Below are 25345 nucleotides of genomic sequence, written 5' to 3' on the forward strand. Positions count from 1 at the left end.
AGAAACTCCTCACAAATTCTTCATTACATGTTAAAAACTTACATCCTTTAACTGTAACCCTGACTATACTTAACTGAGAGTACATACAGAACAAAAGGTTAATACATGGGATAACTATTTGTGCTACATATTTTATTCTGTTTTTTAAAAATATAGCTAGGTTTAAACTTTCTGCTTTCTCCCACTGTTGTGGACATTAATAGATAAAGTTAGAGGTGGCCAAAATGTTATTTGCAAAGCAAGTGAGAAAGAACCAAAAGGACAAGATAAGCAAGAATGAAGAGAGGAGGGAGACTGGAGAAGTCTGTAGAAGAACCACCAGAGGTGAAATCCCTGAGCACCTCCCAGCAGAAAACATATAGATGGGATAATCCTGTATTGTAATGGAAACCCATAAGCATTTGTATAGGCTTTTTCTTTCTTTTCCCAACTGTTGTGAAGCCTGGAAAACTTTGTTTTCTGAGTAAGTAATTATTGCTGCATGTGCAGTTACAGTGCCCTGAAATATGGAAATGTTTGGGACACCCTTCCCAGAAACAATTTCAAAGTTCCTTAACCATGCCACAGCCACAACTGAAGACTAAAGGATTTCTATTCTAGAGAAAGCTGTTCTGCTACACACTTCATGAAATGTGGAAGGAAAGAAGCTTTGACATTCCCTGGCTGCAAAATTAATTTACTGGAACTTATCAGGGAAAGAGAATATTCCATGTAGTCATTTTGTTGGTTAGTAAGTTTTCATTCCTATTCACCCTGCTCTGTAAAACCTGCCTTTACATGGCCTCCAAATGAAATAAATCATGACATACTAGGGAAAAGCAAGGAGGAGCAATTTGTACAGTGCTACTACAGGTGTGCTTTCCAGATAGCAGCCATACTGATACTGAATGACTAACAGCAACTAAGACAAAAAGGAGCATCAGACAGGCTGTTGTAATGAGCTGAAACAAATTTATCTGTCTGAATAATGCAATTAGGTATGTGTCAGAAGAACATGATTAGGCAATCCCCAGACCAAGTTATAAATTTAGATACAGGTAAGACTGAAATGAAAAGCATCACTTTTTTCCCACCCTTTTCAGTTTTAAGTATAAATATACCTTTTATCATTCTATTCCTCTACCCTAGCACAGCCACCAGGGTATACTTTTTTCTTACCAGCAGACAGACATAGTGTAAATGAGCACTGAGCTCTGTTATCTCTCTCTCCATATGTCATGTTCCCGATCAGAATTTTTTTAGCTGGGAGGTGGTATTTAAAAAAAACAAACTCTACACTAAAAATCTGCCACCATTGTTTTGCAAAATCATAAGCTTTATGCTAAGATTACACATGGAAATTGTTGGAAGGAAACGAAAAGGAGATAGCAAAGAATGTACTTGGCCTGAATAAAAAGACAATTTTTCCTTCTGTTAAAAATTCAACTTTTTTTCTTGTCTTCAGGAAGGATTGTGCTTTGCCTTCATAACCAGTATTTTTCAAAGCTCTGAACTAAATTCTAAATCCATAGGGTTTGGCACACCAAGCAGGTGTGCACATCTGCAGAAGAACAAGGCTCTTGCATCGAAGCTCACATCTCCAGGCTCGGGGATGCGATGCAGCTGCCTTGGGATGTCACACAAATCTGAACAGTCTTGGAGCTTCTCTAAATAAAGCCATTTGTTCACATCTCTGCTGGACAGCTATGCCAAGGGGACCAGCGAGGGCACAGCATGCCAAAAAAAGAGCTCATCTGCTATCCACGAAGCCAGTGGTTCACATAGGTCCTAAGGACCGTAAGGAAATGCAGTGTGCATCTGCAAGGGCTGAGCACACCGGCTCTTCTCATGATGCTCTCTCCATGCACAGTCAAGCAGAGCAACACAAGAAAGAAGCAGCTCTTTGGCAAAGAGCTCCCCATCCTGAGCAGCTGCTGATAATGGGATGGCAAAACATGTCAGCGTGAAAGAAAGTGGAAGAATTTGTCGGTAAAAGCCAAGCTGGAGTTTGAAAGTCTCCATTTAAAGTGGAAAAGAAACCCAGTGAAGGAGGCTTAATAAGCACTTCAGGTTCTATCCGAAATTGGTGGCAACTAGCCCAAAAAGAAGCCAATCATCAGCCTTACGCCTGACAATAGCAGCTTCTGAGCATGTAATGTGTTTAGCTTTTCAGCTAATTCAAGCAGAAGAGGCAACTGTGAAACTGTTACAGATATCTGAGCAGTAGCACCACCAGTTTAAAAAAAAAAAAAAAAAAAAAAAAAAAAAAAAAAAGTGAAACCTCGGGAGTGGAGACCTTCTTCTAAGGCAGAAATTAAAAATGTGCTCATAAATGGGATAGACTAAACCCTCAGAGATGAATGGCTGCAGGCAAACAGGTCTGCAAGCAGCCCAGGAGAGAGCAAAGAAATCACCAAGTGAAGGGGCAGCAGCAACAGTGGACTTTGTGGCCACAGAGCTGAACATTTATTTAAGCACCTGTTTCCCAGGCATCAATCCACCTAACACAATTCATCATATCCAAAACAGACATCCAACCTCTATTAAACGGCCAAAGAAAATCAGGAGCCACAGAAGGAGACCCCCCACAGGCAGAAAACCACAGGGCTGAAAAAGGAGCTTTGTAATCTGGTCAGGGAGAAAGCCTGAGGGCAGAGATAAGGGCTGAAAAGGCTTCATCTGGGCTGGAGATCAAGTGACTGCCTGATTTATCCTGGCACTTGGAAGTGCTGCCCGTGGCAACGCTGGGAGTCAGCCCATGCTCTCCTGCCATCCTGCCCACAGAAGTTGCTCCAGGGTTCATGTCAACAGGGCAGAGACAGCAAGGCAGAGAAGAGTGGAGAAAGAACAAGAAGGGTTCGTCTGCTATGGAAGTGAGCTGACTGCTTGTTACCCTTCAGGCCCCGCCGGTATCGATCCGGACTCTGCGCACTCACCCCTCACGATGGGACAGGGAGGAGAAAATCCACCTGGAGGCTCCTTGATCGCGGCAAGGATAGGGAGACTTTCACTCCCCAGTTCTGCTAACGGACAAAACAGACAAACACATCTTGGGTAGAAAAAAAATTAAGTTAATCTATCAGGAGAGAGAAAGCATGGCCAGATCTGTCTTCCCCCCACCCCTCCCTTCTCCCCGTTCCCGGATCCCTTCACTGCCGCCTCCCCCTCAGGGCACAGGGAGGGGCAGGGGGGGTTTAGGGTCAGTTCCCTACACGCTCTTTCTGCCGCTCCTTCCTCCTCAGGGGGAGGATTCCTCACATTCTTCCCCTGCTCCAACGCGGGGTCCCTCTCACGGGACAGAGTCCTTCAGGAACCCCTGGGACACGAGTCCCTCCCACAGGTGCAGTCCCTCAGGAGCTGCTCCAGCCCGGGCTGCACACAGAGTCACGGCTGCTGCGGGAGCAGTCACCTCCTCTGACACGGGCTCCTCCATGGCTGCAGATCCACATCTGACCCTCCTTGTGATCCCGCACAGGCTGCAGCTTCACCTCTCTCCCCCTGTGACACTTCAAGGGGCTACAAATCCACATTTACCCCACCGTGGTCCTTCAGGGACTGCTCCACCGTGCTCCTCCATGGGTTGCAGGGGCACAGCCGCCATCTCACCACGGGCTGTGGGGAAATCTCTGCTCAGGCACCTTCTCCCCTTTCCACTGACCTTGGTGTCTTTGCTCTGGCATTGCTTGCACTCACCTCCTCCTCTCCTCTGCTCTGCAGGTCTTTTTTAATTTATTTTTGCAATTTCATTTTCCCTTTCTTGAATGTTACAGAGGTGCATCCAACTTTCCAGATCTGCTCAGCCTTGGACAGAGGTGGGGCCAGCATTGCAACTGGGAAGCTCCCAGCAGCTTCTCACAGGAACAGTCCCTGTGAGTCCCCTGCATCCACAACACCACTGCACTAACCCAAGCCATTGCTGATTCCCTCTCTCCTGCATAGCTTGCTATGTTCAGGTTTCCTACTCGTGGTCACATTTACAAGCTTATTTGCTATCTGCAAATCCCATATGTCCTGACACAGTGGTGACCCTTTGAAGGGGAAATACATGGAGATGGTAACATCACCATGAGTGCCAATAAGCTCAGTGAGGAAGATCAAGACAGGGAAGTGAAGCAGACCTTCGGACACTGCAGTTAGGTGCATTCTTGGAGCCCTATTCAATGTTAGGGTGAAGGTCATTTTCTGCTCATGTTTCTTCCTCAGAGGGCCTCCTGCTAGTATCAGAGCATGATTTTTAATCTATATAATGCAGTGGTTTATACATTTGCTTATATCAAAATACGGTGCAGAAGTTACTTTTAATGTCCATGATTATTTTGTGCTTAGGAGGGGAGGTAGATGCCCCCTCAATAGAAGAGAGATAGTGTGTAAAAAGGTGGCCAGCACTGGTACCATTTGTTCTGACCACTCACATCTTGGAAAGCCTAGTTATCCCAGAGAGCTCTGGATAATGAATGTCTGATGTCTCAGCTTCAAGAGAACTGAAGTAGAGCAGGATCATAGATGCAGCCTTGTTTGTAATCTGATTTTCTCCTGGCAGGTGTGTGCAGGGCACTGAGCTGGCTGCATGTGCTGCATAAAGAGCAAAAGGGGTACTTCAGGAAACTAAATTTCCTTCCTGGTTGCCATCAATCTATAAACCCATTTCTGTACATGTGCATCTTCACTACTCCATTTAGCTGATAGTCTTTGAATCTTCTTTCCCTTTTCTTCCCATCACAAGCACAGCCACAAAATATCTCTCCCAAAAGCAGTGTTTAAAAAGCAGTGAATAGAAGCAGAAGGGCAGTAATGGCATTGCAGCTTCCAATTTTACAAAAATAGCCATGAGATGTGGTTGCTTTTTATCGCTTTTTTTTTCCAAAATCAGGGGCAGAATCAGAACAGATTCCGTCTCAGCTGAACAGCCAGCGATGAAACTTAATTCAGAAAACATGTTCTTCCAAATTCCTTCAGAGAATTTTTCATGATATTTGCACAAAGACATAGGCCAGGACTGACAAGAGATGATGTGGCTGCCATCAGATTACTAGAGCCAAAAATTGGGCACCTGACCCACTGGAGGACTCAGGAAGAGGCATTAGCTGCCCACGGATCCAGCAGAGCCACTGAGACAGCAATTAACTTGCGTCTAGAGAGAATTAAGCTCCTCAGAAAGACAATCCACACAAAAGCCCTTCATGCAAAGCTGGAAGCTGCATGGGACTTGCTAACAAAAGGGCTGAGAAAGGGATGGTTTTGAGCACTTCTCCCTCTTCAGAGCTTAAACATCTCATTTCAGCTGTGCGTTACAGCAGCTTCAGTGTAATTCAGAGACTTTTCTAAGAAGAAAGCAGCAATTCAGCAGGAATTACTTTTAAGAGGATGGAGGGGCAAATGGTGATGATTACAACTACTTAAGCTTGAAGTCATTCAGGAGTGTACCCCCCATCTGCCAGCAAAGTGTCTTGAGTTAAAAAGTGACCACAAAGATGGATGTGCTGATCCCTCCTCTTTCCTTCCTGTGCTCAGTTATGACTTTGAGAGGAAAAAGTGCAGTGGTATTTACTAATACCTGCATAAACCAGCAACAACAATTAAAAAAAAAGCCTTTTCTGTAGTTTGGGATGAAAGGAGCTTTAAAACCTGTAAAACCAACCTTTACAAACAGATTTGCTATAGGATTTCCTCCATCTGTTTTTTAATGTTCAACTTCCTCTCTCTTTTTAAGCATTTCCTACAAAGTTTACCTGAGCTTCTTTCTCTCACCAAGGACACAACTTTCCTCGGTTACTAGGCCAAGACTGTACTTTTTTAAAAAGGAATAAAAAACAGCTTTTGGGTGTCACCAGGTAATTTTCCAGCAAGCCGCAAGAGGGCAGGTTGTGTTTTCTATACAGCATCAGCCAGATAACTTCCAAGCAACCGATAAACCAGTCACAGTTTTAAAGCCTTAGTGATTAAACTAAAGGCCAGCGGGTGGAAAGATTAACACATGGATCTTTGACCTTAGTATTTTGTATGTGTGTAGTATCAACCTAATTACCTCATTGCTTTTCATCAGGGAAGAAATAGACCTTTCCACTCAATTTACAAGTTAGAGCAGTATCCAAACCTCCAAGGTGGCAAAGCTATTCAGGCACACACTATATCCTGTGGCTTCAATGAAAAATCTGATTTACTCTTGGGAATAGCAGCCTAGCCTGTCTCCTAAACTTAGGTATTTATATCACATTAAGGACAGATAGGTGTCAATCTCCATCCAACAGTATCTCTTTAAGTCTGTATTTAGCATGTTCTGAGTTGTTCAGCCTGGAGAAGAGTCCGGGGAGACCCTATTGTGGCCTTTCAGTACTCAAACTGAGCCTATAAGAAAGATGGGGACAAAAATTTTAGCAGGGCCTGTAGTGACAGGCCAAGGTGTAATGGTTTTAAACTGAAAGAGGGTAGATTCAGACTAGATACAAGAAATACATTTTTCACAATGAGGGTGGTGAAACACTGGAACAGGTTGCCCAGAGAGGTGATAGATGCCCCATCCCTGGAAATATTTCAGGTCAGGTAGGATGGGGATCTGGGCAACCTGATGTAGTTGAAGATGTCCCTGCTTATTGAGAGGGGAGGGGGTGGACTAGATGTCTTTAATTCTCTGTGAAGACTCATAGTCTTTAGCACTGGAAAGTGTCTGCCCTCCCTGTCTTGAGAAGGGCATGCAGAGACCTCAGGCCTAGCTGCAAACTGACACTGATCTGGGTCCAAACGCTGTGTGTGACACAATCTCAAGCCAGGTCTCTGTAAACCTCATCTGATGTTCTTAGAACAAAGTAGCACTGGTCCCTACATTCTTAAAGCCCCCAAAAACAACCTGAATAGGGAGCTAGGGTACTGGGCTGAGCAGCTTTGCAAAAAGTGCTCCAACCATTGACATCTTGGGCATAAGCCCAAGGAACGAGTGTGCTGGAACCCCCCAAAATGCACCACAAAGCATCAGAAACAGCCACAGATCCTTAGCCAAGTGTTGCATTGAGTGCTATCTGAGCACGTGGTGAGCAAATCCTAACTTTTCTTTGCCCCCCAAAGTCCGCATTTTAGAGGTAAGTTTCATGAGTTACATATACTCAAAAGTAAATACATGTGAAGACCTCCTGAGATCTTATTTCTAGTCCACATGGCTAATATTGAGCAGCTCTAGAAGAAACATCAGAAACTTTTACGAACTGGAATTCTTTATTCAAGGCTACAAAAGCAGAGTTCTTCTAAGACTCAGGACCTTACAAAATGTGAAATATGAGCACTTTGTTAATGTAACATATTAAGCACCAAAGCTAACACAATCTGTTCAAGACTTGTAGGAGAGCCACTCAGATCTGTCTAAGCAAAGAAATATATTGGGAATGTATAAAAGATTTACCTCTGCAGACCTGGGTAATGGAAACTATCCTTGTCTTGTTACCTTGAGTCCTGGGTCCCAGGCTTTGAAATTTTACATGTTTATTACATATGAAAATAACACAGGGCAGCAGAACCATAAGGAAGAAGGATAAGCATCATTTTCAACTTTTGTCAAAGGTCCCTAACACAGAGGTAAAACACAAATGTCTACCTAGATGTCAGGGAACTGACATTTAGGTGAATTTGAACGTGGAGGTTTACCTACTGCTAACATCAGCTCCATAATGTATGTAATTGATCATACTTCTGAAACAAACTATAACCAGGGGGATCCTACAGTATTTTGAACATTTTGAAACTTAAACAAAGACTATGTTCTTCAGATTATTGATAATTGTAAAATAAAATATTTTTCAAATATATATATATGTAGATTAACAACTTTCAGCAAACCTTGGAGCCGCTAAACAAAATCAAAACCACATTGAAGTGAAAAATTATCTCAAATTATCTTGGTTCTTCAATGTTTCTATTTGAATTCTTAGACATCTTGTTCTAAATCTATAGAGGATGATTTAAAACTGTCAGGAACTCCAGGTCACATTTGGTAATAAGAAAAGTCTAGCCTGTCTTGGGCCTTGCACATATGTATACAGAGACTCCATATATTGCAATTCACAAGGTAACAGGAAAACCTGGATGAGAACATTGTAGTCAGCTGCCAAAGGAGTGTGTGATAAACTCTAAGCTAAAAGCTCGATAAGGCAATCAAGGTTACTTCCTACAGCAAAGAAACAAAATGAGGGCACTAGGCCTCTCCCATGTACTTTTGGGGGCTGAAGTTCATGTTCATCAGTGGTTCAAAACCTCTTCTCTGCCTTCGGTGATGGAAATACACAAACAGCAGAACAAGCACAACCAGAGCTATGAGCCCTCCTCCAATTGCGGATCCAGCCATGATAGCCCACACTTTGGTTTCTTCAAGGGAACCTGGAAATATGAAATATCTGGAGTGAGCCCATAATTCCATTTTTTCAAGTCACATGGTCAAAAGAATACATCCCATAGCCTGGTGATGATGATTGCTTCAGTGACCCTCTGGCCACAGAGGAAGCTGTTAATGCACCATGTAACACACCCATACCAGAGCCAAAGGTGTTTCCTGACAGACAAGTCTACAGCTGCATTTAAACTTCAATCTTTCATAGAAATTAAAGTGTTGAGAAAAGGAAAGATTGTGTGACAGGACAAAGAGACCATATCCTTATTTAACTTAACCAAAATTATGAATGGCTTAAGCCATTCTTTATATAAAGACATTTCAGCATAGCTGTTTCCAAGCTATTTTGGTCAATAGAAAACCTTCCAATTTTTCCTAAAGACCACAAAGCAGCCCATTGCCAAACTTTTAACTGAAAACAATAGTGCAGTTCTGCTGATTGGCTCAAGATCACATCCTCTGATTTTGAACCATTTCTGGGGAACCACTGTCTTCTAAGATAATATTGCCCATTCTTATGATAATACTGCTCCACGTGGCTGAATTCATTTAAAGTTTCAGAAGCAAAAATTGCCTGCTTTCCTGTTCTGAAAAATGCTACATATACTGAGATGGAAATAATTACATTTGACTAAACAGTGACAAAAAAATCTCAGAAGGATTTAAAGTATTTACAAGTTAGTTAGACATACAGGCTTAAGGAGGCAGATGGCTCAGGGAGATGTCACACTGACTATAAAAGTTTTGTGCCCCAGTCTGCAGTCTCTACCAACAGATATTTCTATCGTATCTATCAGATATCTCTCCATCAATCATACCCAAATTAAGTAAGATCCCAAAATTAATTGTTTACACCTTTACCATCTTTCAAGTAAAAGCCAGCAGTGTTGGCTATAGCATCAACAACGTATGTGGATTTCTAATGAAGTTGATTCACATGAAGTAGAATTAGCAAGCTATATATTTAGATAAAAGAGGAGGGTTTGTATGTAAAAACTTTATTGCCTGAACACAGACCATTCAGACAGAGATACACTGCTTCACAGGGGGATGGAAATTTATTTAGGTGGGAGTGGAGAGGCAGCAGAATCACAAGGTGCCTTTGTTCCTCTCTGGATACCTCATACCCAATGGGCAGCAGAATTTGCAAAGCAGGAGGGAAGACAGTAGTCCAAATGGTGGAAAATTTAAACTACATAATCGGGAAGCTTAAATTTTATGGGGCAGTTCTGGGGACACCCTCGAGAAACGCACTGCAGAAGCAGACAGCATGCCTCCACAAGTCAGAGCTTCCCTGTACAAATGCAGCCTGAGGACAAGGTTTTCAATCTTTTGAAGCTTGTAGACCTTTAAACAGTCTCCACAGATTAAAACCCCAGATATATGATAAGCATTTAGATGAAATTGCTGGCCACATAAGTTAGATAAGCACCTACTGCCTCTCAAAGGAATACTGAGGTGGAGAAAGACACTGCTCAACAATGGATTTCCACAAAGCAGTTTGAAGCATGGTTTTCATGTACTTCTCACCCTTGTGCCTTTTGCAATTATTTGTAAGTCATGTTGGAAATTTTGGATTTTGTGCAGAAATACTTTGCTTTCCTGGTTTTTGCCTTTATCTGACTTGTGTCAAAGGCAATTGCAAACAAATAATCAAACCCTAAGTAACATCACACCTATGAATGTGTAAGATGTTTAAAATAGGGGGTTCGTAACACAAAACACCCCGGTACACCCCCCCAGGGTATCCAAATATTAATGCAGTTCATCTCTAATGAGATTTACAGCACAGTATTATTCAGGGCCCTGTGCAAACCAAATATTTAGCAATGACCGGCACTAGCCAGACAATCAACCCAGCAGGAGTGCTTGACCTCTGGCAGATTAAAGGATCCCATAACAGACATAAACAGTGCAGGGAACAGGAGCCAAAATTACAGGCTCAAGCCCAAAGAAGCACTGTTGTCAGTGCTGGAGCCCCTCAATTTGATGCCTTTTTGCAGCAGAGCAAACTATGTGCATTCCTGTAGTTACGCATTTCACCTGGAAAGCTGCGACGACCTCTGTGTGCTCCAGTAAGAGATTGCTAGCGAGCAGATGAAAAGACCCGTGAGTTTTGTGAAAGTTGCCTTATTTTCCATATTCCTGCATCCTCGAAAACATGAGCTTATCCCATCACTAGGCCTCGGACAGCCTCTACTTCTCTGAGACCCACCTGGGAAGTCAATGGCATAGGTGTAGCCAAGCTGCTCCGCGGTTTTGAAGAGCTCGTTGTTGGTCACAGGAGGGAAAAAAGGGACCATGTTGTACAGCCTGTTGTGGCCAAGGGGGGCCAGCTCCTCAGGCCAGGCATTGCCAGGGGGGTTAAACCGCTTCATCCACTCATCAAAGATGGCATCAGTGAAGGAGTGAAGAACCTGCAGATCCAGGCACGGACACACACATTTATTAAGCTCTTTCTGAACTCAACAGCACGTAAAACCCTCTCACCCGAGGTGGCAGCACCTTTCAAAAGAGGTACAAGGGTGTAATCTAATTTAGGTGGGATTTACAGAATGGGAAACTAGGGAAGCTCATAATAAGAATGGGGTAAATTATCTCCTGCACGGGACATTTTGCTGTATACATCCTCGTTGTTGTTTGTTCATAAAAAGCCCTTTCTCCAAACAGTTTAATATCAGCTGACAGTGAACGGGCAGGTCTGTCCTCTTGGGTGAGGGCCCACTGAGCTCATTCAGGTGAAAGTACCTCTCAAACATATTTTGCCCTCTCTTCTCTCTTTGTAAGGAAAACTGAAGGAAGTCTGACCCCTTTCGTGCTCATTTTATGGTGTGCCACCACCTCCACATCTCCAGGCAACCCTGAATGTGCTCAGGTCTAGCCCACAAAGTTTATGTGTATAGAAAGCACTAATATACTCAATTGGTTTCTAACCTGAATTCAGACAAATACTACAAATGTCTGTGGTGGTAAAAATGAACTTCTGATGTACTCATATTTTTTAATTATAGCCCTGAAAAAGAACAGAAAATATCTGACAGAAAATAATCTTGCATATAAAATTAGAGCATAATGAAATGAAGATTTCATCATGTAAGAAAGGAATTAACATAGGAATTCAATAATTATGAAGGAAATAAGCCAGAGAACCACTACATAGGTATTTGGGCTAATTTCACCAACAAAAGATCACAATCTTAAAATAAAGGTAAGGAAGAAATTAATTGTATTAAAAATCCTTTTTCTAATCACTGTGGTTTAATCTAACAGTGAGGAAAATAAATTGGCATAATTTATTAGGAGAGAAAGACACGCAAGCAAAGTCAACAATTTCATTTGAGGGCAGTGCTGTGCCAGTGCACCAGTGAAACCACATTGTTTCTATTCCCTGAAATTCAATGTGTTTCCTTTCAGCCTGTGAAGTTTCAAACAAAGAAACACACTACTCAGTACACTGCTCTAAAATAACAAAGCCCTCTCAGTTTTTCTTCTTGCTATAAAATTGTCTTGGTGTATGGTATTAAATTTAGATACCAGCTTATCAGAGGATTCAGGGCAACATGACTTGGAAAAGCAGCTCTTCTCCCTAAAAACTTACTTTCTATTTCACAAATCACCCTGAGATTTCTTCTCTCTTTATCTGACCATTAGGGAGGCGCGGTGGTGTTCAAGGAAAGGTGAAAGATTTTTTTTTTTTCCCTTTCTCATTTAAAGGACTTCTGTGTAGGGAATTCGCTCTACTTCTGTTCTGTACATATCTGGTGAGATAGGTGCCTTTGAGCCACAGACACTGCCACTCATGCCCAGGGGAAAAAGACATACCACAAAGATAGGATCATTGGCAGCAGCGTGAGGAAGAACACTGGTCCCGTTCAGGAAAGAGTGAGCCAAATTATGCAGGCTCATCATCGAGGAGTTCAGGGGTGCACCTGGTTTATTGAAGCCCTCCAGCGCATTCCTGCCAATGGGTAAAAGCAGCATCAATAGCCACCTTTTGCTGACAAATGCTCACATGAAGCAAACACATGATTCAGCTGGCTCTGGAGGAGCCGAAGGACAAACCTGAAGCTGGAACTGGAATTGCGGAAAAAGGGGGGGCTGTCAAAGTCCTGCAGGGAAAGGCAGCTCCTGACGTCCTCCACGGTGGGCAGATGCTCGCCAGAGCCCTCACGTGGCCTCCGCCGCAGGGGCCCCTCGTCACTGCCATTGCACAATGTCACCAGATGATTGTATTCATCCAAGCTGAGCATGAAACAGGCAGAAACACAAGCCAGAAGAAGATGATGACACCTGGCTTGTTGTTTTTTCTCCCATAGGCAAAAAAGAGGGAAAGAGCAGGGCTTAAAGACTGACACCTTTTCAGTTCATTCCCTGGGAGCTGAAATTATTGCAGCCTGCCACGGTGCCATGAATTTCCATGGCTCTGTAGCCTCTCTGGACTATCAGTCGTTTGGACCAAAACTTGCTGGGCTCCTTCTTCACAAAGAGAGGACACTTCAGAAAAGGCAAGCACAGCTCCCTTCACATCTACTCCCTTCCCAAGAGCTTTGGAAGACAGTTTTTGCCAGAGAGTCTTCTGAATTTTGAATGGAAAAACTTTCAGTCCTGAGTAAGGACTATGGTTTTTTTAACTTTTAACAAAGAGAAAAATAAACAGGAAAGTTTCAGTATGCGGTGGCCTAAGAAAATGCAAGAAATAACAGAAAAAAAGGATTTTACTTTCCATCCCTCATCCCTTTTAGAAAAAAACCCAATGGATTGCATCCTCTTCTTCAGGGTTTGAAGGACAGGGTTTTCCTGCTAGTTAACGGGGAGCAAGTCATTTATATCATGGAGAGAAAGAGAGAATGAGGAGGAGAAAATGAGCATAATACTTGTGAAAAAGTTCTGCGCTCTTCAGTATAAAATGAAATGGCATTTTCAGGAACTACTGAAATAAACAAAAGCCCTTCTCTGTTTAACCTTGGCAAGGCAAAAGTTTAGTCACTTCAGTTTTAAAGAAAAAACAAAGCCCTATTCATCTTAGAGAAAAAGTAAGGGGCAAGGTTTAAAGCCAGCTGGTGCCTAAAGCTAGAATTTCAAATAGCTCTTTAGGTACCCAGAGAAAGAGGCTCTTTTGAAAAGCCCTGAGCTCTTGGTACCTCTGTCTGACTGGCTGCATGCTGCCCTGCAGCTGACAGAAGAATGTTATGTGAGTATTGTAAGCAGCAGCAGCATCTTGGTCATAGTGCCCCAGACCTGCATGTGAGTCCCCATCAAAGCCCTGCTCTCACAACGAATCAGTATGTGCCCACAGAGAGCGGGCAGCAAGCATGAGTCTGTCTCTGTGTTGCTTTCTGTGTGAAGTCTCAGCTGTTTTGAAGTCAGTCCCCAAGCTGCACTAAATATATCAGGGTTAGGATCTCATCCAATACAAGGAAACAGATTTTTCAGCCTATCTCTGGCTTCTTTTGTGCCAAAACAGTTTTCTCTTTCTGATGCCAAAATCAGTCAGGTGTTTGTTACAGAGAACCAACAAGCAGGCATTTCTTCTTTAAAAAGATACTTGCCAATGTCCAAACTCCTCAGACTTTTGGCATCCTCAAATTGGTTGAATCAACTACAATCCTGTAGCAAAAGAATAGTCTTTAAAAAAATATGTTTCTGTAATTCCAGGGGAGAAAATTTACACAGAACCCTGTACACACAAACCAACAGTGATTCCCAGTTTTAAAACATATCTTTAGTGTGGAGAAGAGAAGGATGAGGGCAGACCTTATTAATGTCTACAAGTACCTAAAGGGTGGGTGCTAGGAAAATGAAACCAGACTCTTCTCAGTAGTTCCCAGTGATGAGACGAGCACAAGCTGGAACATAGGAAGTTCCATTTAAACATAAGAAAAAACTTCTTTACTATGAAGGCAACAAGGCACTGGAACAGGCTGCCCAGAGAGGCTGTGGAGTCTCCTTCTCTGGAGACATTTAAATCCCACCTGGGCACAGTGCTGTGTAGTGTGCTTGAGGTGACCCTGCTTTAGTGGGAGAGTTGGACTAGAATGATGATCTCTAGATCAGAGGTCCCTTCCAACACTGATAATTGTGTGGTTCTCTTTGTGATGGCTCTTTTCCTGCCATTCACACTGAAAGAGGGGCCCAAGCTCTCAATACTGAAGGTAAGCAAGGCTTGGTCAGTATTCAAACATGCCCTAGATAATTCTCATACCTGTTACAAACTATTTTCCACTGGGAGAACCTGGAGCTTGGGCTGATCAGCCCTGGGTCATCCATCCGTGATGCTCCGAAGAGCTGGTCCGTGCAGACATCACACTCGTTTCTACCCGTGGCAAAGTTCCAGTAGGGCAGTGCAAAGGACTCGTTGCCCATCAGTTGCTGCAATGGACAGAAACGTGTTAGCAGGGAATCATCTTCAAAGGAAGAGGAAGAAACGGACTCCTGCAAATTGCTTCACTGGATATTTCACAGAATATTCTGCTTTTCATTCTGCTTTTCATTTCAACTACACGCGCTACAATGCTGCTTTGATTCCTTTCAAAAGACTGAGGCATTAAGGCAGTCCTAGAGAAGACATTGTCACAAGTTACTCAGCTGTTGGCCTGCACTTCTTTTGGCCATGTTAGGATCTCTAACAACTCAGAGACGAGGCAGGAGAGCAGGAGCAGGGATGAATCAAGCCTTAAGGAATTAAGAGCTTAAGCTGGGGTAGGGTTTTTTACACGGCTTTGTAGTGAGAGGACAAGGGAAAATGGCCTAAAACTTGACGAGGGGAGATTTAGGTTAGATATTAGGAAGAAATTCTTTAGAGGGTGGTGAGACACTGGCACAGGTTGCTCAAGGAAGCTGTGGCTGCCCCCTCTCTGGAAGTGTTCAAGGCCAGGTTGGATGGGGTCTTGAGCAACCTGGTCTGGTGGAAGGTGTCCCTGCAGGGGGGTTGGAACTAGATGATTCCAACCCAAGTCATTCCCAACTAGAGGATCCCAAACCATTCTATGGTAAGAGGCTTTCTGAGTAATGTTAAGTGAGTAAATAGGTAAAATTGTGCATGTGGTTTTCCTTCCATGCCAGAAAAGCTAGACCTGGGGAAGAAACTGTGCTTGTATTAATAGGGGAATACAGAGTATTTCCTTGTACTTGCTTGCTAGATACAATTTCACAGAAGCAAGATTCTGTAGCTATTTTGATACCAGCCATTTTCATTAGATTTGTAAGGCTGAAAGACAGCAACATTGACAACGTAGAAGTAAAGCAAATGGAAACGGGTCAATGCTTCAGCATTTGGCTGTCATGCATGCTAATATATATTTCTTCAGAAGATGTATCATAAATATATGCATGACTCAAAAAATATAGCACAGCACATTTAGAGGGGGTAATATTCAGAGTTTCTTTTGTTACGAGGGCATCTTCAACATCAGGAGACAATGTCTACTACCAGGTTTTACGTGTAGGTGTTGCTTTGATTCTATTTATAAATACTGCTATAATTCACATCTTCTGTCCTCTGTTGTGGAGATGAAGAAAAATGTCTCCATGATAACCTTCACATCATTGTTCACAGTGAGAAAGTGTTCAGTCCTCAGTATCGTGAAAGCACTAATTTCCCTTTAAACAAAAAGGATCAATAAGCAAACACTCCTGGGAGTCTGGGTGAGAATCTGTCCTAGGAAATAGCTTACCCTTGGCTCACTCAACAAAGTCAGAAAGTGAAAGGCAGAAGTTGCATGAGGAAAGGCTGTTCAGCTAACCTGCAGGTCTCTCTCCAGCAACAGCAAATGGTACCTGTGCCAAGTAACAAAGGCAGGTCCTTGATGGGAGAAATCAATATCTCTGAAGGGGCGGCCAGGTCCTACAAAGGGAAGATAAAAGAAGCACTTTGGCACCAAGTGAGGCTTAAAAGAAAGTAGTACCTTATTGTGTTTTTTGCCTGGAGTGGAGCTAAACAAAAACCTGCCGTTGTGCATCTTTGGAAAGAGCACACACATCAGAACTCATATGGTACAAGTAAAAAAAACTCCTTTGTGGATATTTGCTTCAGAGCTTCTCAAACTTCGACATTCTCCAAAAAGTTTGATATTGTGAAGATTTCTTATCACTTTAGTGGATTTGGTTTTAAGAAGCAGTCTTATTGTCTAAAATCTTATCTGTTGTTCCATCCCTGGAAGTATTTAAAAGAGGTGTAGGTGCTTAAGGACATGGTTTGATGGTGGACTTGGCAGGGTGCTACATTAATGGTTGGACTTGATGATCTTAAAGGTCTTTTCCAATCAAAACGATTCTGTGATTCTAAGAAAAGCACTAACCTAAAAGTGTGTCTCTGACTGAGTAGTAATGAAGCCAGACAAAGTAGTTATAAATGCTACAGTTGGCAACTTGTGGTTCCTTTCCAGTGGGACCAAGCAGGCTTCTCCAGTGCTGGGTTGCAATGACATAGTCTGGGTGAATGGTGGTCTTTGCACGGTCTAAAGCATCAAAGAACTGCTCTCTCTCCTCTGCTGTCAGGGAGTGGACATCCTTCCTGACAACAAGTGGCTTCCTCACGTTGCAATCTGGGCCAATCCAGCCAAACTTGCAGTCACCACAGTTGTAGCCAGCGAAGTTTCCTGAACCAAGAGAGAAAGAGCAGTCACGACACGATGAAGCAGAGAAAACTTAACAGTGAAATGCAGAAGAATTAAGGATTAGCATTCTTTTTCCCCAGAGATGCCAGTTCCTGGAAGGGACAGCAGCTGAGCAGACTGGAAGCTTTGCCAATTGCCTTAGCCAGAAGGATGGCTTCCTTCCCAGAGCCACAGCAGGGCCAAGAATCACACTCAGCTGGCTGGGGAGGTGAAGTGGTGAAGTGTAGGGGGGTTGACACCTGAAGGTGCTAAGAGCTCCATGAAGCACTCAGGCACGTGAGGAGAGTCACCAGAGAGCTCAGCACATTAGGTTAAGCATGTGATGAAGTGCTTTGCTTGACTTTCTCTTGAGTACTCCCAGATTTGCAGGATCAAGCTCAAAAAAGGGGCTGCTTGCGTGGATCCTTAAGCAGAGGGGAAAAAAAAATCCCCAAACAAAACAGTTCCCTTAAGGACAAAACCTAGGAAAAACTAACATCTGTTAACAGTGTAATTGGGACCCAAGACAATCAAGGACAAGCACCAGGGGTGCTGCTGGTCACACTATGAGCATTATTAAATGGTGCTGTAGTAAGAGCCTGCAAAACACTCAAGAAGCATCATTCCCATCTGGCATCTTCCCTAAGGCAAGTAGTGAGGTCCACACCAGATTATTAGCTTGGATGCTCTAAACTGCTGGCAGAGCCCAAGAAAGCAGATCTTGCTCTCAGCACGGCCTCTCTCCCAGCGTGGCAGGCTGCTAAGGGCAGCAGAAAGGGTCAGCTGCAGCTGCATGCTTTGCCTTTGCTGGGGGTGACAGGGAAAGACCATTCCTGCAGCAGATATCTGCCTCCTGTCTACAGCCAGGGAGGCTGCAGGCCCAGCAGCCATGCAGGACAGTGGGTAATTATGCCAGGGGAATGAGGAAGCAGAGGAACAATCAGAGATCCTCTGGGATTACCCCTCAGTTCTCCAAAACCTGCACTGGGAATCCTTAACCTCACCTTCCCTGTGACCCCACACACATACTCACACCTCAACAACCAAGCCTTCCAAAATGCCACATGGCTCTTGATGCCCAAGATCATTTTACTGGAAAACATCCATATTTTGGGTATACTCAACATACCTTCTCAGCCTATGACAGAAAGTTTGCAAAAGCTTGAAATGATGAATCAGCTTTGTGAGAAACAGAGCCCTTTTCTCTACCTGTATGGCATCTGGAGCCAGGCAGACCAGTAACTTCTTACCTGTTTCCCATTGGCAGGTGCTAACTATATCCATTTGATGCACTGCAGGATTTTTCTCCCTTAACTGCCTAATCTATGAGTAGATCCAAGGGGTCCATTCCATGCCAGACACTTCAGTGGGACATGGGCTTTTACTGAGTAGCAAGGAAGACTGCAGTGAAAAGCAAGCTGACAAACAGGAGGAGCTGATTCCCAGACAAGTGCTGCTTCTCGCTGCAGTATTTCTGCTGATTGTGTTGAGCGTTTTTGTAATGGCCTTGGGTCTATCTGGAACATTCTCTTGTCAGAAATGCACTCAACAACAAACCCTTCATGAAACTGAAAGTTGCTTTTTGCCGTTTTCTTTCAACAGACTCCATGCACCACAGGACTGTCACTATGCAGCAGCTGAAGTGGTGAGAAGCTGACGGACGTCTGTGAGATCTCCCATGCTGCAAACAGGAATGACTGCAGTGCTCAGATCCAGGTTTTTCATTTGTTTCTAAAGCACCCTACCAGGCCACTGGTCTGGAAATGATGCATTGCTGTTTTCAGAAAGTTCGTTTACTGCCTTGTGGACTTCCCACACGGGAAATGTATGTCCCAGCCTCTAACAACTTATTTTCAATGCCTGATGCACTGGCAATAGTGAACTTCAATGGTACAACTCTAAGAGAGCAGGAAAAGTAATCTCATATTATCAGGATATAGCACACAGTAAACATTTTCAAGACCCTTTCAGGATCCTTTTGTACACAGGGATCATAGGAGCATGTAAGGATTCCTGCCTTAGCATTTTTTTCCTTCAGTGACTAACACATAGCAATCCAGCATATTGCCTCTCTGAGGCTATGCCAAGAACAACTGAGGTTATTCTCACCTCTTGTCATTCCTAGAGAATAGAGTGTGGGAGGTTGTTCTGGCACACAGACAGGAGATCATGTCATGGAAAGGATCCAGATGCTCCCTGCTTATTCCACAGCTGTCAGGAATGACCACTGTACTGCCACTGGGCGAAAATAAAACTTATCTCTGGGATGTCTTCCAGACTAACCCTGTTGTCTGGAGATGGATCTCAGGAACTGTCTTCTTCCATGCCTAATCTCACCATTGTCTGTGATCCTCTTTCCCAGGCAACTTGGGTGAGTCTGTCTGTTTCTGGAGGCACCATGGCCATGGTACTTCTCCCAGTGGGTCATTCCATAGCCATGGCACTGAGAAAAAGGCACTTCTTACAACATGACACATGGTGTTAATACACATCACTAGTATATGCTAACACTAGTTACCACATACCACTGTAACTGCTCCTCCAGCCCACTGATGCCTGAGGTTACAAACAAGGATTTTTCCACCTCTGAGCAGTCATAGCACATGGTTTGCCTTCAGACACTGAGCATAACACAAATTAATAACTCAATCGACTCAGTGTCTTCAGAAAAATAGGAACTCATCCAACACTCATCACCTTCTGCCTTGTCTTATTTTACCAAGATGAAAGCTCAGCAGCAGCAGCTGGAATGCTTCTTCCTTCTGCAAGTCCCAGCTTAATATATATCATTTATCAGATGGGGAGAAAGAACTCCTTTTCAGACTTGGTCAGCCATTGTATTAAACCAGGAGTTGCATTAGATTTGAAACACCAGCACACTGCAATATCCCAAAGGTAGGATCAGAATCACCACCGTGTGAGACAAACAGCAACACTTGTCTCTTTGAGTTCTTCGTTTGGACATACTCTTAGGCTGTGGGGTGATGAAGATCTGTACCTAGTAAAATGAAGTGTATTTTATAACTACTTCAACAGCTCATTTTTACCTGATGGGAGGACCATCATATCAGCTACTTGGCTTAACTGGCAATTAGCTTCTAGCTAACAATAGAATTTAAACCTTCCGTCACCAGTGTGATTATCTACTTAACATGAATGTGAAAAGATTAAAATGCCTTTTTTCCTCAAAAATCTTCTATGGAAAAAAATAGGAGCAACGTTCAGTACATGTCCATACGTCAACCTTAGACAGTGGCAGGAAAAAAAAGAGTGTTAATTATGTTTAACTCCTCAGTGAACTTAAACTACATCACAGATTAATCACTGTCACAGTCTGTACTACCAACCACATGACTGACTGCAGTGGGCTTTTTCACAATAATCCTCTGTACTCAGTTATTAAAATGTTATACCAGATCTGTATCCTATTAGTACGATTTTATCCCCTAGAACTGAAATTAGCAATTAGTTCACAAATTTTCTAATTTTTCCAAGTTAAATTTAACTATCCCACTAATTTACTAATTTGCTGTGTAAATAGCTACAAATGTCAATTTTTCTAGTACATTCAACATTTTGTCTAATTGAAATACAAATGACCCCTTCACATACAAATTTCCCTTCACATAGTTCCATACACTTTCAGGAACTGCTGTCAGGTCTCTTCACTCTAAGAATTTATATAAAATGAATTAATATTAGTTGCACCCAAACCATTTGTAGAACACATACAGTGAATTCAAAACCTCTTTGCTACCTCCCAGCAGCTTTCACACCATGGCCACATCTATTTTCTAGAGATAATATCTTTGCTGCCACCAACACATTAAGTGAAATGTGCAGCAAGCAGCATCCTGACAACAGACTTAAAATTCTCTTCTTGACTGTGGCTCTTCATACAAGAAGTGGGAAATAAAGCTGGATCTTTCTGTTGCACTAATTTTATTCTTTTACATTTGTCTCCAGTCAAAGAAAGAATAATTATATTATACTGCAAGACAGTATATTATCTGCTAAAGCCTAGAAATGGAAAAGAAATGTGGGGCTTTAAATTTTCCTTAGGAAATTTACATTCATTTGAGAAATAAACATAAAAATAATCGTAACCCACAATAATCGCTCATCAATATTTTCTTGTGCTTGGTATTTTTAATTTTTTTCCCCAGAAATATTCAGCACCCAGACCTGGGATGAATATATTTTAAGACATTTTTCCTCAGCTAAAACAAATGGCCAGATTTTCAGAGGTCCTTTTACTCTTAGCTATTAAGTTTTTAGCAGGTGGCTCAAATGGATTAATTTGCTACAAGATCTCCAGAATCCCCCCTTTGGAAAATCCTGCACCCTGTTCCTCTCAGCTCCCCCAGGTTTCCTATTATAGAGCCATCAGCTGTGTGACACATTTAAATGGCATTTTCTAACCCAACATAGTCAGCTACATGGCATCTGGAGTTTTCATTTACACCATGTCTAAACTATAAATTAAGCAGCTCCAAGGTGGCACTGGAACGTGACTGTTTATGTTGCTAAAATGCTAGAAGGAGCCTTGGCTTGGGTTGGAGTTTGCACAAGCCAGGAACCATTTCAAATATGCAGTTTGAACATAATATTAATTTGGAAAACAAGATACCTTCATAGCAGGAATCTGCACTGTTCTGAGTCCCTTTGAATGAGTACATGTAGTATCTGCTACCTGCCATAGGTACTATTGCCCTAGATGCCTAATAAAGACCACACATCACACCTCTTAAAACTCTGGTGTGTAGACAGCCCATCAGTGCATAAAACAGAGTTTTAAAACACACAAACAAAGAGAAAAGAAAAAAAAAAAGCCCAACTAATAGACACAGAGTCATGATCACCATCATTGTAAAAGCATTAGATCTAACTCAAATCCCACACAGCTGTGTACTTCTGTGTTCTCCCAGAAATGTCTTCACATCCAGCATCAAGCCAACCAGAGCAGAGTAGAGCCTAGGAAACCTTTCTGAAAATCACCATTAAGAATTCTCTCCACCTTAATGTTTTAGCACTGGTATATTCAGATAATAAAGACTGCAAGGAGAAAGTGGGTTATGAGGGAAATAAAAAGGCAGAAAGAGAAACCAGATTTACAGAGCCAAGGAGAGCAGACAGTGTAGCAGAAGTAAGGCTGAATCAAAGGGCACTACATTTGGGCCATGTAAGTTGGGACCCAGCCCTGCAAATATCAAATATCAGTGTTTAACTCTACTTGGACAAGCAAATTAATGTCTGCCTATGCAGACCACATCTGTCTACACTGCTGTTCAGTCTACTCCCAGGTTTTGATGCCCCAATTACTTAGACTGCATAAGTATCAGAGAATAGATGCCCATGTGCTTCAGTGCTCTTCTCATTCAGGGCCTGTGGCTATATGTGTTACCTGACTTCAGTTCTGGAGGTATGTAAGAGCCTTTAAAATGAAAGGGGGAAAAAAATCCATTTTTTTCTGTAAGGTGTCTTGAAAAGTACTCCCACACAAGCATTTGAAATCTAGCCAAAGGAAGAGATAAAAAATGTTTTTTTACTCAAAAGTCTGGTTTTATTATTTTGAGGAGCTTCAGTAATGCCATCTATCCATTTAAGTCATCTGCCACTACCTCTCTGCTTTCAGTTGATAACAGTGCTGCAAAACAACTTTGTGAGCTCAATTTTTTTGCAATGCTGCCTTCTCAAATTGATCTGGGCTTTTGATAGTTTTGATAGTGAGAGCCAAGGTATATTTTAAACAAAGTAGTTCAGCTGTTGAAAGAAAGCAGGCTATTCCTCCAATGTTAGAAAATTCAAACAACTTGATGTTTCTTTTCCAGCAAGGAATCCCAGGCTGCATTTGAAATCTGCTTAGCCGGTGACTTGAGTGCTAGAGATGTGCCTTTTGCTTGGCTTCTGGTACCATCTCCTGGCAGCCCTGCAAAGCAGCCTGGGCTGAGGCTGCAGTTTGTGCTCATTTTAACCCTCCTTCAACCAGGGCTGCTGCTGAAAAAGGTCCTTCTGCTTTATTCTGCCCTGATCTCACCTTCCTACTCCTTGCCTCCTGCCAGCACTAGTGAACTGGTCTTACCAAAACCTGATCCCTTCAGCCAGGTTAGATTCAAGCACATCATCTCCTCCCTGACCTCTTTCACCTCCAGCACATGAACATGGAAGCTCAGGTGAAATCACAGGTGGGAAGGAGTGGCTGGAGATGGGGAGGAGAAAGACAAGATGGCCTCTTCAGTGGTTGTATCATTTCAGATCAAGGTCGGTTGTAGACCTAGTTCATAACACTGGGAAACACCCTGGCCAATCCATCACACATTTTCAGTGCACAGGGCTGCATCATGTTGCAAAGTACTACTCCAAAAGGAACAAATCTCTGATCAATGCACACTGATCCAGGCTCACTGACCATGATTAGCAGTGACAAAGCAGTGAAATGCCCAAAACGCTGTGGAGAAAGGTGATGCCTAGATACAGGGACAACTAAAGGGGCAAAGAAGAAAACCCAGAAGTCTGCATGAGAGAAAATACTTTTCTAACTCTGTTGTTCTGAAAAAGTCCTGGCAGTAAATAAGTGTGATACCATTTTTAGGAAACTAACAATATATGAAACCTTCTTGATGTTTTATGCTACCAGGGATGTTTCTGGCCTTCAAAGGTGTCATGGTGTAATAATGGCCTGGCAATTAAACCAAATAAGAGATGCTCTCTATTAATCCCCCTCCCCTCCCTGATAAAGAAAGGAGAGAGACTAAGGGAGAAAGACTTATGAGTTGGAAACTAAACAGCTTTAATGAAACAGTAATGATAAATAGGGAAAATTACTAAATATATACAAATATATAGGAAAATTGATACCATGTTCCTCCCCTCTTTTCCCCCAGTAACTCTCACATCACCACTGAGGCTGCAGGGCAGCCCTGGGAAAGTCCAGGCTGGACTCCTGGAGTCGGCAGCAGTCGGGAGCTGGAGGCAGGAACACACAGATTCAGGCTGGCACGGATCAGGACCACAGGCAGAGGAACAGACGGAATCCTTCCAGGATGCTGAAGCAAACAGGGACAGGCAAAGAAGGGGAAGCAGGAAGGGCAGGAAGGGGTTTGACTCTTGTGATCCCTCAAACTGATACTGAGGATGACGGCAATTAGTGGCACCTGGTTGCCTACAGATGACATGTATAAGATGGAATACTCTGGCATCTATCTTGTCCAGTCCTCCCCAAAGGAGGGTTTCAGGTGGAAGCTCTTTACTCCTTCTGGAGGGTAAAATGTTCCTCAGAACTGAGCAGAGTCCTTGGCTCTGCACACCAGTCTCCAGCAGTAACTATAAACATTGAGTGTTTTCAGTCCTAGAAGCAGACACTGTCTGAGAAACTTGCTGTTAATTTCAGCAAGTGCAGCTACTTACAATAGACTTAGCTGAAAGCAAAAGTACAAGACAGAAAATCACCTTTATCCAGGACAAGAGGAAGATAAGCAGACCCATCCATCCCTCATCCCACCACCCCTCTCACCTGTGCACCGACAACTCTGGTTGAAGAACTTGAGGGGCCACCGTTCCCGGTCATCAACATTATGAAGTGTGTAGGGGCCACTCCAGGGCTGAGTGTCCACCTGCACCCCCTGACACTGTCCCCGGCCCTCCAGGGACCCGCAGATGTTTCCTGGATCTTTTCCCAAAGCTGGGCAGCAGCGCTTCAAGCGAAGGGCATCCACTGTCATGCAGACACGGGGGAACTGTGCCTGCACCTGGGGGGGACAGCAGCAGCTCAGGTAGCCCAGCCCAGCCCAGAAAAGCCACCTCAGAGCACCCATGAGGGATTGCTGTAGACGCTGCTCCTCCACTGAGGGGGCAGAGCAGGGAGATCTCTGTCATGGGACAACCTGGCCTCGCTCGATCCCCCAGCTGACCGGGATAATCCCTCTTGCTGCTGAGGATGCTGGTGTGGGGTCTTTGTTTAATCCCTGTCTCTAATTGCCTTGAATGTGGTTCAAAAGACTGGAGCTTTGGCTCTGCAGTGGCTACCCTGCAGACACGGCTTTGCAAGGGGTTTATATAAGGTTTGGGAGAAGCCCTCTTTAGAAGGCACAGATCCTCGTGTTTTGCACATGACATCAAGGGCAGAAAAGATGCCAGCAGGAGAGCAGATTCTGTGGGTTCTGGCAGCCTGTCAGGAAACTGAATGCCACAGATTTTTTTCTCCAGGTCTTTCATGAGATTTGAGATATTGCTGGTGTTGTTTTGGCTGAGGTGTCTGGAGAAAAAGGTCTGTTATTTTCAACAAAACCCTATAAACAGGTGAGAAATAGAAGAGAGAACTCCCTCTCTTTTCAGCTCATTCATTGCAAGATAAAACTTTGAACTAAAGCAGAAGCAGTGGAAAATTAACTGGTAGCACAGA

At 43.3% G+C, this 25345-nt stretch overlaps 1 protein-coding gene across 1 annotated transcript; it reads right to left on the reverse strand.

The window, feature by feature from the left end:
- Window positions 1-7740: 7740 nt before the first annotated feature.
- On the reverse strand, window positions 7741-24959 carry DCT (dopachrome tautomerase). Its single transcript, XM_071741803.1, has 8 exons — window positions 24458-24959; window positions 16648-16947; window positions 16093-16193; window positions 14553-14719; window positions 12413-12592; window positions 12173-12308; window positions 10566-10767; window positions 7741-8340 (listed from the first exon to the last, which is right to left on the reverse strand). Exons 1-8 carry the CDS (start codon window positions 24756-24758, stop codon window positions 8159-8161), a joined length of 1569 nt encoding a protein of 522 aa, XP_071597904.1. The 5' UTR covers window positions 24759-24959; the 3' UTR covers window positions 7741-8158.
- Window positions 24960-25345: the final 386 nt, after the last annotated feature.

This window comes from Heliangelus exortis, chromosome 1 (assembly GCF_036169615.1).
Source record: "Heliangelus exortis chromosome 1, bHelExo1.hap1, whole genome shotgun sequence".
Classification (NCBI taxonomy): Eukaryota; Metazoa; Chordata; class Aves; order Apodiformes; family Trochilidae; genus Heliangelus; species Heliangelus exortis.